This window comes from Mesoplodon bidens (assembly GCF_964165515.1).
Source record: "Mesoplodon bidens genome assembly, chromosome: 11".
In the NCBI taxonomy this organism is placed as follows: domain Eukaryota; kingdom Metazoa; phylum Chordata; class Mammalia; order Artiodactyla; family Ziphiidae; genus Mesoplodon; species Mesoplodon bidens.
This window is the reverse complement of record NC_138167.1, coordinates 88,175,280-88,191,606: the sequence shown is the minus strand read 5'-3', so window position 1 is coordinate 88,191,606 and position 16,327 is coordinate 88,175,280. Positions and strand designations below refer to the sequence as shown.

Below are 16,327 nucleotides of genomic sequence, written 5' to 3'. Positions count from 1 at the left end.
AACGGGAGAGGCCACAACAGTGAGAGGCCCGCGTACCGCAAAAAAAAAAAAAGAAAAAGTTAAAAATAAATAATTAAACACAGAGAAATGGAAACTGCTGAGATGTTGAGCAAGGAACAACTACAGAAATCGTTGTATTAGGAATTATATCCTGTTTTAATCACTGAAGATAAACACAATTCACCTAAGGTATCAAAAGGAAATGTATTTAGATTTTATTGGAGAAGATGATATCCACGATTCAATCTAATATTCAGTATCTATTACTATTTTAGGAAGCAGAACGCATTTCTCTATTAAGAAATTGCGGAGTAACTGTAAAATCTACTCACCTTTAACCAGTGTATGTTTGTCAGTAGGAGATGACCTTGCAAGCACTCGAAGCTTTGGCCAAATCTTGTCTATCCGCTCTTGCTCAATCTATAAATTTTTGTCAAAGTTAAAACGTGCCCAAGCCTAGTTTTCTAATTCCAAGTTAGCGACCTAGCATTTGTATCAGTGGTTCTCAAAGTGTGGTGGACAGACCAGTGGCATCAGCAACTCCTGAGAGCTTGTTAGAAACAGAAATTGCTGAGCGAGACCCAAGGCCTATCTTATAAGACACTCTGAGGTGGGGCCTAGTAATCAGCATTTTTAAAAGCTCTCTAGTCACTCTAATGCAGAACCGCTGTTATATATATCATTACAAGACCAAATTCTAACCACCTCCCCACTGCCTATGAAAATGGAAACTCCTCAGCGTAAGTAGTGCAGGGTTTGGGGTCCCCTAAAATATGTTCCATGGCAAGCTTTCCAAACTCATCTCCCATTACTCGCTTACACATATTGTACTTCTTGGGCCCAGACTGAAAAAATGAAGCGCTCACTCCCTTTAGGGCAAATTTCTTTATCACTTGTCCCCTTTATTTCCTAAAGTGCTACTGTTTTGCTTCTTGGGGTGAGGGCTGCACTGATCCAGGAGCGATGCCTAACACGTAGTGCATATTCAAGATGTATCTGTCCAGTGAAATTCCTAATACTCTAAAAATATATCAACTTAAAAAATAAAAAACGCTTACCTCTCCTTTTTCATTTCGTATTCTTCTGTTGAAATCTTTACCTTCTAGGCATAGGAAATCTTCCCCAGGATGTAAAATACCACATTTGGTAGCAATAGCCCGAGCAGTATTAATATTATCACCAGTGACCATCCTCACAGTAATTCCAGCCCTCTGACATTTCTTTATTGCATCTGGCACCTGGTTAATGTGGAAAAAAATTCACATGATGAAAGAAAATTAGTATTTCCAGGGTGGGGAAAGATCCCACCGAACAAATACACATTGCCTCACAGTCCCACAAATGACAACTTTAATTACATCTCAAGATATTATTTCTTGAAGTAGTCCCAATAATCTCTTCTTTCCCCTTCCACTGCCACAGTCCTAGTTCAGGCTTCACTTTCAGTTATCATCTGACTTAATTTGCTTATGTTATTTATTTGCCAAAGGCTTTTTAAAGTGCCTTTTCCCCCTAGCAACCATTAGGCAATTCTTTCCTGGTTGGCTTTCCACCGCTCTGGTTTTACTGCCCAGACCACACCAGAGTAAAATGTTGGTGTTCCTTGGGGTTAAGGGAGGTTCACTTGTTTTTCCCCATTCTTGAGCTTTTAAGGGTTATCTTACCTATTCTGGAACCTCCAACTACTAGGTACATGCTAATAACTTTCAGACCTACATATTTTTCCCAGCTCATTGTGAGAGCTGGATTCCTAGTTCCATCAGAAAAGTAGACATCAGAATTTGGGTGTCTAAAAGGGAAACCATGTTTTCTATCTAAGAGAAACCTAAAGATTATCTGATACCTTCAATCTCCTTACCCTATACATTCTTAAGGGCCAGTGAGTCCTGCGATTCTACCTCAAACCTTCCCTGTACCTTGTCTCCAATGTTTGTTGCCTGAGCTACTGCAATAGCTTTTTAAAATTGGCATCCCTGTGTTTATGTTCGTTTCCCCTTTAAAACATCTGATATACCCGAAAATACAGTTCTTTTTTTAATACACTTTCTCAAAAATATGATCCCTCAACTGTTATACTATAAACCACAAAGTTCTCAGTATAACAGAGTATCACACTTGAGCTTCAGAATAGTTCCCTAGTAGATAAAAAACAAGGATTTACTATATAGCACAGGGAACTATATTCAATATCTTGTAATAACCTATAATGGAAAATAATAAAAAAGAAAAATATATGTATAACCAAATCACTTTGTTGTACACCTGAAACTAACACAATATTGTAAATTGACTATACTTCAATTTAAAAAATACAAGATGACCAAATATTGCACTATTGAGCACCCTTACACTAAAAAAAAAAATTCATTGTTTAGGTGAAATGCAAATTTAATTGGGTGTCCTGTATTTTATCTGGAAACCCTACTCTAGATCTAACTACCAGTTCACAGGAAATAGAAGGAATGCAATTGGCAAAATCTATTATAGAATGTAGAATACTCTCCAGGACACATGTCCTTCTACAAATAATTTCCAAAGAAACAATAGTTTACTTGCTAATTGAAAGAAAAAAACAATTTGTTCGTTGACAGAGAAATTGCAAGAATGGAAAAGGGAGGAAACCTATAGATCCTTTAGATTAAAAGAGACTTGAGAGTCATGGCAATAAATTTAATGTGTGGATTTTGGATCCCGATTTGAATAAACATTTGTGACACAATTTAAGAAATTTTAAAAATAGTGAATATTTAGGAATTATTGTTAAAAGTTTTAAGTATCATGGTTGTGTTTCACAGAAGAATTAAAAAAAAAGAGCAGTTTCCTAGATTTATCTAAATTTTTTTCTACTATACACAGCTTGATAGACGAATAATCAATGTATTATTTTTGTGCCTCTGCTTCTGTAATTCTCTTTGCCTAGAAAATCCTTTCCTGCGCTTCTCTAACCAGAAAATCCATGTCGATCCTCCTAGAACAGAGGTCGCAAATGCAAATACCCACAGGGCCATGCAGGTAACAGAAATGAGGAAACAACACTGCAAGTGACAAATCCAAGACAATCCTAATAGAAAGGCACTCAGCTCTAGTCTTTTTTTTTAATCACAGTGGAAATGTTGACAGAATCTATAATTTCAAGAGAAAGCAGAAACCCAGATTTGTGTGTACTCTCTCAAACCTGATGTTTTAAACACACACACACACACACACACACAGATCACTTGATTGAAGGCTAACTTTGGCCTATACGCTGTTTGTGACTTCTATTGTAAACAGTGTAAATGTAACATCTCTGGGAGCTTTCATGGCCTACCTAGACAGAACTGTGCTTTCATATTATACATCCCTCTATTGTTTAAAAAAGTCAATATTTGATTTTGAAAACACTGGTCTGCTGTATAAATGTATTTCTCACTTCTCATTTGAGATAGAAAGTAACCCAGATTTGTCCATCTTAGCACTCACTGGGTGGTACCCTGAGATCATTTGGAATAGGAAACAATGAATAAGAGGCAGAAACTGGTCTTGGTTAAAGCTATGTGGCAAATAATATTTAAGAAAGTAAAATAAATTTATTAATAGTCCACTAACCACCAAATACTTCCACTTAAAACTTAAAAACTACCTCCACTTTTACAGATAAACTGAAGAGAAGCCAAGCATCTTGTTTAAGTATCTATGCATATGCAATAAAGCTGGATTTATTCTAGATATCTAATTAATCAAGATTCTCTACATCAGAACTGTACAATCCAGAAGATCCACTTGGGAAAGCTACGTCCTATTAGATTGTCTCATTTTAGTATGAAAGCACTCATTTTGTGATACTGAAGAAATTAACTGCCACTTACACGTTTAAAAAAAGATAAAACTGTCCATCAACCTCAGTGCTAAGAACACAAAATGAGCAATACATTTTCCAAAGGACAAAAGTTGAAAACATCCTGATTTCAATATATTTAGATAAGATTTAAGCCATAAATCAATGTATAAAAGTTCAAATGGTTTTCCTTTGACCAAAGGTTGGCAAACATGATCCACCTGGATGTTTCACAAGCATTTAAAACTCCAGAACCCCAAACTTGATCTCGAAATAGGCAGCTTCGTCTGACTCTCTTATTACACATTGGTAATACCGTCTACCAGCCACTCAGTTATGCAAGTTGGAGACTGATCCCCCACTCCTCCAGAAGAGATCTAATTGTAGAGGTATCTCAGTCCTAAGCTTACTGTTCTAGCTACACACTTCCCTCAAGAGATCTCCTTTAGCCTCATATGTGAATTCTCCAGCCTACTTCACTTTCAGGCTTCTAGGTTCAAGTGCCTGCTTGACATATAATTGGATGTTTCAGAGATCTCAACAATGTCAAAAAGAGTATATCCAAACCCAACATATTCATTCCTATTGGTTCTACCTCTATGTACTTTAAAATCGTACCTTTCTTTCCATCTTCCCTGTCACAACTGTAGTTCTAAGCCATGGTCATCTCTTGTCTGGGATCACTGCAATAATCTCATTGGGTTCCCTGCTTCTACTCCTCTCTTTAATTCATTTTTTACATAGTACCCCAAATACTATTTTAACAACATGAATCATGTCACTTCCCAGGCTGAATTTCTTCAATGACTTCCCACTGAATTTCAGAATAAAATTCAGAGCCCTGACTGCCTAGTAAGGCCAAAGATAACCTCGTCTGCCCTTTCTTGTTCAAACTTACAGCCTCGCTGGCCTCCCTTCCACCTCTGAAAATCTAAATACTTTCTCGCCTCAAGGGTCCTGTATTTTTTGTGCCATTTTTCTGGAATACTGTTCTTGCGGCTATTTACATGGCTGGCTCACTTTTAGCCATCAGACCTCAACTCAAATGTTACATCTTCAGAGATCCTTAATGTGGTCTCTGTTATCTTTATTTTATCACCCTGTGCATATCCTTTATAGCCCTTATCACACTTGTAATAGTCATATCTGATGCTCCCCTGCTACCCCACGTCAATTAGAATATAAGGCTTATGAGGGCAGGGACCAAGTCTTATTCCTCACAGGATGTGTCTTCACTTGGCATACTGTCTATGTACCTATCACTTTATAGGTTTATCTGTTGCGTTACCTCTCTAGAGTGTAAGTTTCATAATTATTTTGTTTAGTGCAGTATTTCCAGTTCCTAGAAGAGTGCCTGGCACTACACACTGGATGCTGAATCAATTAGTTGATGACAGCCACTGAACAAAAGCTGGTTTTGCCTTTGTGCTTTTATTCATGTTGCTTCTTTGCTCACAATGTGCTTACCGCTCACTCTCTTGGTCTAGCCAATACCTCCTTCATCCTTTGAGACTCAAAACAGGTACTTAACCTCTAGGAAGTCTTACTTGACCCCTCTCATGGTTAACATAACACAGTGGGGTCTTTTAAGCACATGTATTTTATATAGAGCTGGGTTTGAACACACTAGCTCTAATGTCTAGAGCTAACCTCTATACATCTCATTTTTTTTTCATCTTTCAAATAAGTAATAAGACTTATAACTCAGAGGTGACTATTAAATGAAATAATACATGTAAAGCACTTGGCATATGTGGCACACAGTAAGAATGCAATAAAAAGATATAATTACTTTAGAAGGTTGGGGGCTCATGTTCTGTGCTCATATAACATGTTTTGCATATGTATCTAACTATGTACTAATATCCTGGTTATAATTATGTGTTTGTCCATCCCTGCCCAGGACAGTGACTTCTTTGAGGCCAGGAACCAGATCTCAAAAATCTTTATGTCTCCAGTATCTTAGCATAGTTGCTGGCACACAGCAGTTGCTCAATAAACTTAAGAAAAAAAAAAAGATTTAAAGAAGAAAAGTAAAGTCTAGAGCTGCAGACTGTCCAGTATGGTAGCAAGATGTTTAAATATAAATTGAAAATAATTTTTTTTAATTCAGTTTTTCAGTTGCACTAGCTACACCTCAAAATCTCAGTAGTCACATGTGGCTAGTAGCTATGATATGGAACAACACAGAACAATTCTATGGTTGCAGAAAGTCCTACTGGACAGTGCTGGACTACAGACCATGAAAACAAATAACTTAATGGCATTCACTATGTAATTTAATATAAATATCAATTGAAAAAACCTACCCAGTTCAAGGCACTGGTTATGCTATAAACATACAGGATCCCAAAGAGAAGTTATCTAATTAAAAACCATAAACAGGTAGCACATGCATCACAAGCACTATTATTTCACTTATCTTGGATTCACACAGGAGAGAAATAAAATCACAAACACTAAGAAGTTTACTAGAAAACTGGTTACAGTTAGTGCCTTCTGCACATGCAGAACACAGAATGTTTCACCACCTCAGGTCTCACAGGATCTTCAATCCCCACAACAGCAATGCATGTAAGGCCGGTGACAATATCATTTTCATTATCCCATTCTGGTTCTGGTTCTCCTGCTGGGAAATCTCTGAATGCAAGACATATGGTTCTCAAGCCTTCTGATGCCATCGGTTCAATCACAGTTTTTACAATATCATCACGGTCCCTTGGTCTGAATACTTTTGCCTCACCATTAGCACTCAAGATTTTGAAACACCTATAAGGAAACGTTGAATCCAAACATCAATAATTAACAAAAATAATGGTTAATGCCATTTAAGTGAACTGGAAGGGCTAGAATCATGGAATCTGATTATCTGGAATTCAGAGAATTACATATGTTGTGTTTTTACAGACTTAAATCATATTCACTTTTCACCCTCCCCTTTACAAAATACAGTTCTCTTTTCATGGTTCTCACTTGACCATTCTCCATTCAAGTTACTTTAGACACTTCTCTTTTGGAAATGCAGGGCTTCTAAATTTTCACAAAACACCCTAGTGGCAGAGAAGAATAAACTCTATGCCTGTCCATTTTGGTACAGAATTAGACATTAACTTTAATTAACACAAAATTTCCAGATATTTCCTTCTGTTAAAGTAAAAAGCCATGTTCAATCAACCCTTACCTGAGATGCTGTTTCATCACCTATATTGTTTTAACCATGAAAGAAAAAAAAAACTTACTGTTAAAATAAGCACTCTATTAGAATGAGAGAGAGAATGCCAAAATAGTTTTAGTTTCAGTGAAACTAACTACAACTCTTTAACTGTGTAGTAAATAAAAGTTACACTGTATACTTCCCTATTTAAAGTTTATTTCTTCACATTGTCTCTTTATGTTCCTCTCCCTCTCCTCCTGCTTCTAGGCAGGTGATTCCCGAATCCCCATCTTCTGTTTTGATCGTTTTCCAAAGCTTTCCACTCTGACAGTCTACTCAGATGTCGTACCGTACCTTAAATTTACTGCATGCAAGACTAAAGGCTGTCTCCTCACTGCCCATTGAACAGACATCAACATTACTCCCAATAATTTCACTGTTAAGTCTAAACTGTCACCTGAATACTTCCTTTCTCCTCCTCATCTATATAGTATTAGCTCCTAAGTCCTATGTATCTGTCCTCTGAACAGTCTTCCAAATGTTTCCTCTCCTTTCCATTCCCCCTGCTACTCTACTGCCTTCTTCTGGCTCTTACTTCAAGCCAGAGCTACTGTAATAGGCTTTTAAATGATATCGGTCTCCAGTCCATCCTTCCCCGCCACCAACCCACCTTATTCCCTGATGCAAGAATTATCCTCAGTCTCACAGCTATGCTCATTCTGCTACCTGATGAAAAGAATTCTTCAGCTGCATTATCTGGCCTACTTAACTGTTTTAACTGCTCAGGCTAACATTTAAGAGACTCCACAACAAAAGTAAATCTCACTGTGGAAAGAGTTATTGTATACTTAATATACTCCATGCTGGATGTTTTACATGCATTATTTTATCTCAGTGTCTTAGAATTGGTGGTCATCATCCTCTTTTTCAGTGAAGGAAAATGGAAGCCAAAGGAAGAATCTTCCCAGCATCCCAAAACTACTTAGTTGCAGAAGAGCCAAAGCCTGATTTGGTTTTGATTGAAAAATCTCCCCCATACCATCTACCTGCTTCCCAGCAAGCCACGGATGTAAGATGTCTAACATTTCACAGAAATCAGATAACCAAGTACATGTAAAGGGAAGAAAGATGTCCTGTGTGCCACAAAAGCCCATCACCACTCAGCTGAACTGTATGACTATTAGCTATTCCCCCAACATGGTCTGCATATTCCTTCCTTCCCTCCAGTGTGGCTTCCTTCAACTTGATCTTACTTCATACCGAAACCTATCTTAAATGCTACACCCTTCATTGTATGACCTCTCATCTGAAAACTTTGTGTATATCTGTCATATTCTGCATTTTCATTTATATGTATTTTCTCTTAAACCTGTTAGATTATAATCTGACAAGTGTTCATTAAGATAACACTGGATTATAATCCACATATAAGCTAATTAAAATTTGAAATATTTTAAATATTACAATTTCAAGTGAGTTCTAATTTTCCAAAAATGCTCTTAATTAAAAAAAAAGTTTTCTACTTCTCTACTGGAATTTTAAAAAAATCAAAATAATTTCAACACCTGTAATAAAAAATAAGCATTAGGGAAATTATACATAAACATGTGATGTCAAAATTGAGGCAACTGGTGTGTATAAGGACAGTACGAAAGAAAAGATTACCATTCAAAATGACAGCAGATATTTAAATACGACGCTGCAGCAGCATAAATATGATAAAACCTCACTCTGATATAAAAGGATTCTCAAGATCTAGTTTTAATGCTTTGCTGTTCTAAAAACTAATATATAATTCATTCATCACTATCTACAATGCAGTGTTGAAGACATAAACGGCAGTTTTTCTTCCCAGAAGGCTTTTATTTTTCACGATCCTACATAACAATGGAGTCAACATGTTTCAGAACAAATATCAATGTTCACTTCATTAAACCTACCAGATTGAATGTAATGGGCTTATTTTCCCTGTAGCAAAATACTAAGAAATAAAAGAAGCTGGAGTATGAAAATGACAGAATACCCTGGGCCAAAGAGCGATACCATTAAAATATACTAAAAAAACACCAACGTCCTAGCAAATGCCTGATATTCACAAAAAGAAAATAGCAACCATATTAACATAGCAGATATTCCATAAAGCAACTATAGTTAGCACATTATTCATCTCAGCATTTTGCTCTTACTTTTTCAGAATTATCTCCGATGCACCCTTGCTGAATATTCGGTAACTTCCATCTGGATTTTTCAGGACAGTACTCATGGACTTTCTAACAGAGTTGAAGGTGTAGACCTTGTACAGTGCTTCTTCTGGTATTTCATTTCTAACATCCTGATAATCCCGTTTCAAATCCAAAAGAAGTCCCAACAAGGCACATTCAGTTTTATTACCAACATGACGCGGTAATCCACCCTCTTTCTCTGGTGGCTATAAGAAGAAAAGGTTTAGAAGCTAGTATCATCTTGTTTCTCTACGACAGTTTAATTTATAATGTAAAACAGAACGAGACATTCTAAAACAAAATTATACAGAAATTATACAGAAAACTTCTATTAGTTTTAGCATTTCAAAGAGGGACATAGAAAAAGTAAGGTAGAAAGAAGCTCTGGAGCAAAGATGACATGGATTCCAATCTCAGCCCTGCCAGTTACTAGCTATGTGAACTTTTGGCAAATTACCCAACTGCTGTGGTCCTTGCCTTCAGCATCTGGAAAATAGGAGCTCTTATGACCCAAGCATTAAATAAGAAATGTAACTTTTAAAGTTGGTTCCTGACACATATGGGACTTAAGAAATTTTAATTCCTTTCCTTTTCTCTTGTTTTCACTGAACGTTTACATTAAATAATTCAAAATTAAATCTACTTCACCAAAGTTTATAGCTTAAAATAAAAGTATAAGCATTAAAATGAAGCACTGTTGACTTAAATATATACAAAAACTTTATTTCCTTCATAGTATCTTCACAAATACCTTCTTATGTAATAATCATCACAACAGTATTAAGGGCAGATGTAACCATCTTTACTTAACAATTGAAGAAAGCAGAAACTAACACACCACTGTAAAGCAATTATACTCCAATTAAGATGTTAAAAAAAAAACAATTGAAGAAAGTAAAGCTCAGACTTTCAGCTAAGGCAAAGCTAGACCTAGAATCAAGATCTCATAACTTTCCAGTCCAATAATCCAATTCATGAAATACTAATTTTGTTTATGGTCTTCACCCACAAATCACTAGAACACGTATCAGCCAAACAATTTCATGCTTTATGTTACAAATAAGACTTTTAAAACTTGCAAAGTTAAAAATATTTTATTCTAAGGTAGTACAAGTCTAGAATTACTTTATTCCGTTAGTCCCAAAAGGTTTAAGGATCACCTTATAGGTAGGATCTACTGAGAAACCAAACAGAGCATATAGCAAGCATATATAAAACGTATTATTTTAAGTTGAAATCTAGTTTCAAAATCTTCTCTAGTAAATTGAGTTAACTTTCTATAGTAAGATAGACTAGTCTTTCACAAAATGAGCAAAGTAAAAATTTAAAATTAAGGACTTATTCTGGTTGTTAGGCTCAAGAGTTTCTAAACACAGGAAATTCAAAATACAAATAAACAGAATGTATATGTTGATCAACAGACCTTACTAGTAACACAAATTGTATCAAAAGAAAATTAAATACAGTATATGGATATATGCCTTTAAAAAACTTAACACAATTCATTTCTTCAATTTATAAATAGTAATGATAGAGCTTAAAAGCTACATACAGTCAAATCATCACAAATTGAAAAATTAATTTTCATATATAAATTATTAAAGAAAGCTTACCAATATTTTTGATGTATAAGCACAATTCACAGAAATTCCTGTTACAAGGTAGGACAAAATATTTGGGGGGATAGCTTCTGGTTCAGGAATCTTTTTATAATGTTTTTCATTTATGTAAGCTTGAACAACTGTCATTCTGTTCATTGTCAATGTTCCTGTTTTATCTGAACAAATAGCTGTAGCATTTCCCATGGTTTCACAAGCATCCAGATGCCTCACTAAATTATTATCTTTCATCATTTTCTACAGTGACCAAAAAAAAGTAGTTAAGCTACATATAAAACCAATGACCTCATTATATTAAAATGATTATAAACTGCTTTAAAATCAGAACTAAAACTCCCAACTTTACATGGATACATAGTATAAAGCACCGATTTAATACTGGAAGAATTTAGTATATTTGACCTATTCAAATAAGCTAAATAGAGTACTAGCTTTCAGTGGTTTCAATCATTTCCCCACTACGTAACATAATCTAGTAAATGAATACAGATACCTGCACCCATATGCAAATCATGTTGACTATATGCCTCCAACACTTCTGTGAAGTGTCCTCAAATTACAAGAGCTATAATAATTTGTACTCTAAGTACAGAGGTACTTACAGCCATCTAAGAGTATATAACATGTAAGGATTAAGTCTCCTTATTAAGTGGAAAACAAAAGATTCTAGTATCAGTCACCAAGGAAAAAGTAGCTTATCAGTTAAATATAGAGTTTGTGGGCATGTAGCTGCCTGATTTTTTTTTTTTTCTTTTGACTCTGATAGATGGAGGTAACATAACAAAACCAGAAAGGATCATTTTTATCTTTTCCATATGTTGGTACACTTGGTCTTCTCATCCTCAGGATCATCCCTTCCTCTTATTTACAAGAAAAAGATAGTTTCTAAAAAAAACAAAGAGTTTCACTGTAGCTCCAAAAAGCATTTAGGTTAAAATGCTTGATAATTGATACTTAAAACATACCTGGAATGGGTTAAAACCTGTAAACAGTTATTTTACAAAGTATGTTCTGTGACTACTAATATGCAAGATACTGCAAGAAACTGATTCCTTGAAGAAATAAATATGGGGAAGGAAGATTACTGTGATTTACATTAATACTGAACGTTAAAAGAAGGAAGTTCTGCAGTAAAGAAAATGTGTTCAGTTTTGCCAAACACTAACAGAGGAGCCATAAGGACCACACCTCAATGAAAAGAAAAGTGACTGGTAACATTTGGGCTAAAATAAACATTTAATAAAAACTTACAGAGAAGTGCTCTTATTTATTTTCTATGAAAGGACTTCAAATCAATCCTGCCTATACCTTTTTGATCAATTGAAAAATTAATATCATAATGACTATTCAAAGTGAACTAACGACAGTATTGATAAAATGACTGATTTTACCCATGTGTCTAAAACTTATATTTACCCCAATTATTTCTAATTATTTTAAAACATCAAATAGATGATTACACTGTATTTTATTATTACTTTGACACATTTACCATTTTACTTTTGAAACAAAAGATGTGAAATGCCTGAAAATAAAGTCAAACAGTAAGCAAAAAATATTCTTATCATGACACATCTGTTGAAAATTCTTGGGAACACTTAAGATAAGAGTGCTGGAGCAGAAACTATGACCAATTACTTTGTATTGCTCTCTGTCAGCAATATTACTTAAGAAGAAATATTAATTAATATTAGAAAATTGATAAGAGCAGCATTCTTTCATCAGGTATAATTTTACATGTGAAGCCACCTTTTCCATATAAGATATAAAATTGATTAAAAAGTAGATTAATAATCTTCAAACAGAATATTCCTTTAGGTAACCAGCAGCTAGCAAAGCCACTGAAGCTCATTTTTTCTGACATTCTACTAAGAGAACAAGGAGTAGTTAGCTACTGTAAATGGAGTGGTCAGAGAAGGTGATATGTGAAGACACCTGAGTAAAGTTAGAGAGCTGATGATTCAAAGGAAGGAACACAAGGGTCCTGAAGTGAGAACAGGGTTGGGGTATTTGAGAAACAGCAGGAAGGCTGGTGAGGCTGGACCAGAGGGGGAGAGAGAGGTGGGAGATGAACACTAGAGGAAAGCAAAGGCCAGATGGGGCAGGGCCCTGCAGGCCATACCAAGGAGCCTTGGATTTCATTCTGACACGAAGCCACTGGAGGGTTTTATAAAAGGAAACAAGATGATCTGAATTGTTTTTTAGAAACATGAGTCTACCATGTGAAGGCAGGACCGTGGGGTCATGAGGGTCCAAGTGTGGAAACAAGGAGGCCTTAGACGGTTGGATTCAAGTAAACCTCTCTGCTCTTGTACCACAGGCAAATGACAAACATGCTTACTTCAATGTTACAGATTGGAAACAGGAGGGGACAGGACAACATAACTATCATATGAGGAAAATTAAGCTAGAACCTTCCCCAGCAGAGTTATGCTTAGCTTTGTGTCAAGTCTGCAATCCCAGGAATGTATAGGTCTCGATGCAGAGATCTTCAACTGGGCGGGGAGGAGAAGGGAATCAATGACAGCGCTAAAGAAAACAGTGTAAATTTATGGAAATCCCCTAGTTCCAGAGCCCAAGAGAAAAGAGCAACCAGCTGTACATTTTCTACACCAGCTGAGACTTTCTTTTCACTTACCTTGACTGAATAAGCCAGTGAGATAGTGACTGCGAGCGGAAGGCCTTCTGGCACTGCCACCACTAAAACCGTAACTCCAATAATGAAGAACTTCACAAAATACTGTATGTAAATCGGTGTGCACTCTGCAAGCCACGGTCTCTTCTGAACCCAGAATGTATCAATTACAAAATATAATACGAGAATGATAACTGTGATGGCAGACATCAACAAACCTACATAAAAAGAAGGAAAATGTAATTACTAAATATTCTAGACACGATTCATTGTCAGTTACATATTAGCTACTGGAAGAATTATAACTACTTTGGTGATATTTATTTTAATTTCGCTGAGAAACCGTTACATCCTTTTTTGTGCTTAACTCATCGCTTGACATTAACAGATTTAATTTCTGCTTCCAAGTATAGTCCCGAAACCCAGGAGAAGTGGGAAAAAAGTGTTTATGATTCTTTTCTAGACTTAATTGTATCTTCAGTCTTCTACTAAAGCCGAGACAAAATAATAAGCAATGACGGGGAAATACCAAAAGCTTAGTATAAGCTGGTGCCCTACACGTTGGCAAGCTGCTTTCATGACAAAAGAGAAGTTGATAAGAACCTGATCAATGGGGAGGCCTGGAATTAAATACCGAACCCCATGTTTTTTATGAAAAAAAAAACACAAATTACCAAAACTACTTAATTTTTTCATCTATCCTTACTGCTTTATTAACTTAGCAAACCAACAGTTAATCACAGATTACAAATCACTTACACCTTTCTGTTTTGTGGGATATTTAGCCCCTTATAAATGAGTATTACAAAATAAGGCATGTCCACCTATCTGGGTCTAATAATCCAATTCAGTGTCTACTAAAATACCATCACCATCTTAAAGCCACCCTTTTCCCCAACACTGTATGAGTCAGTATTACCATTTGGCTACATAATATCAAAAGCAAATATTTGCTATTAGATAATAAGCTTTTTGAGGACAGAAGCAAAAATTAACTTTTTCCAACATAGTCCTAGGAAGTAACAGAATGATGCAATGTAAGTGACTTTAATAGTGTAGTCTGATTTAGCCCACACGTGTTCTTTCATAAAGATGATACTGTTGAAGGGCATGCTATGTTTTTAGCTAAAGCTCTGTTTTATTTCCTCTGAAGAGGAGTTCTGTTAACAGGTGTTTTCTAGTGATGGTTGTAATTTATAACTTCAGCCTCACCAGGATGATCCATTCTAACTCTAACTAATCCATTCAATTTAAGTTAACTATAACTTTCAGAAAAACACACACCTAATTTTTTTTCATAGTCAGAAAAAAGATAAGAAAATGTGTGGTGAAATTTCTTTTTATTAAAATATAGCTGGGTAATCTTTACGGAGTAACCTCACTGCTAAGCCCTCTCTCTATTGCTCCCAGAAATTGAGAGAGGAGCGTGGGGGCTTGTGAGTTGGGCAGCCTTAGGTGCTAATCCTAACCTGACCACTTATTTATTAGCTAGTTGACAGAGGACACTCCCTCTGCATAAAATGAGGATAACAGTTCCCAAGATGCAAAATATTATGGGGATCCACAGTCAAAGGCCTGGTACATTGTAGATAAAACTGAAAATATTTTTAACTCCTCTTCCACTCACAAAGCAATGATTTCCAGTCTTAAGTGTGTCAAAGATGATTTTTAAATAGAAAGGCAGCATATTTTAAAACAAAACATCTTATTTTCTTGTATATATCATACCTGCTTTGCCAATCTGAACAGCCAGCTTTGTTAGTTTCCCTTGTAAAACAGATTTTTCCTTTTTTGGCAAATTCGCTTTCTTTTTGTCTTTTTCATCACCATCTCCACCTTCTTCACTCTTCAAAGGCTGCATTTCCATGGCTGCACCATCCTGGGCTTTTGCTACATTGAAGAGCAAATATAACTTCACGACATTTTAAAGGCACATGTAACTGTTAACATTTTCAAGCAATTTTTGGGAAAAAAATCAATTTCTTATAGAAACACAAAAATTTAAACATTTAGCTTCCTGTTCTGTGCCTACCCAGAGAAAATAAGACAATTAGTGACACTAGGTTTTGAAACTCTGTACCAGATTTGAGAATGTTGAGCTAGGAAATAAGGATGAGGCACAAGAAGAAATACAGGGTCCTGAAAGAGCTAAATACCAAGTCATTTTTCTTCCTGTGTGTTGTGTTAGATAATGAGACTCATTCCAAACACCATAAGTCCCTCCCATATACGTTATGACCATAATGTAGAACATTATGTAGGACCACACATATAGAGAAATGCACATATGCTTACAGACTATTAAATAGCTGCAAAAAAATTTACATTTTATATTTTGTTTCTTATGCATTTTTGCTAGCAATCATATTGTAACCAATGATAAAATACTGAAATGCTTAAGTTTAAAGTTACCTACATCTGGACCTTTCTAAGCTTACTACCACAGGTCATAATTAAAGTCTCATTAACATTGTAAAGGCAGCATGAGTCAGGCACTGACAAAAGAGACATTCACCCAAGTAATAAAGATTGTTAATTTTCCATATATATCCTACTTTTGGATGAATACAGCACACAAGAGATATATTTGGGGATATAATGAGAACAAGCTAAGTGTACTTTTATCCTCCTGAATTTACCTTTGTTGCGATTCTCAATAGCTCCGTCTTGTTTCTTATCTGTAGGAACAAAATGGGAATTAAAGCTTTCCAAAAGAAATGAATACAGCCATGTTAAATTATGCAAAGGTAGCTCACATTTCTATAACAGAACTGTTACACAATGGGGTGTGTGTGTGTGTGCGCGTCTGTATACAGATTAGAAAGCATTTGGCCCATCGTGACCTTCTGGCTCAATCACTCCCTAGGTCTTAACCATGGG

The 16,327-nt window shown here is 35.7% G+C and overlaps 1 protein-coding gene across 1 annotated transcript in view; it reads right to left on the bottom strand.

Annotated features, from left to right (window-relative positions):
- The window catches only part of ATP2B1 (ATPase plasma membrane Ca2+ transporting 1), a 132,733-nt gene that overhangs the window by 25,572 nt on the left and 90,834 nt on the right, over nt 1-16,327 (bottom strand). The window contains exons 7-14 of the mRNA XM_081250063.1: nt 16,087-16,125; nt 15,176-15,337; nt 13,451-13,665; nt 10,807-11,049; nt 9,158-9,399; nt 6,349-6,586; nt 1,059-1,238; nt 333-420 (exon numbers count right to left, since the gene is read on the bottom strand). Coding sequence (XP_081106189.1) covers nt 333-420; nt 1,059-1,238; nt 6,349-6,586; nt 9,158-9,399; nt 10,807-11,049; nt 13,451-13,665; nt 15,176-15,337; nt 16,087-16,125 — 1,407 coding nt within the window. The remainder of the gene's footprint in view (nt 1-332; nt 421-1,058; nt 1,239-6,348; nt 6,587-9,157; nt 9,400-10,806; nt 11,050-13,450; nt 13,666-15,175; nt 15,338-16,086; nt 16,126-16,327) is intronic.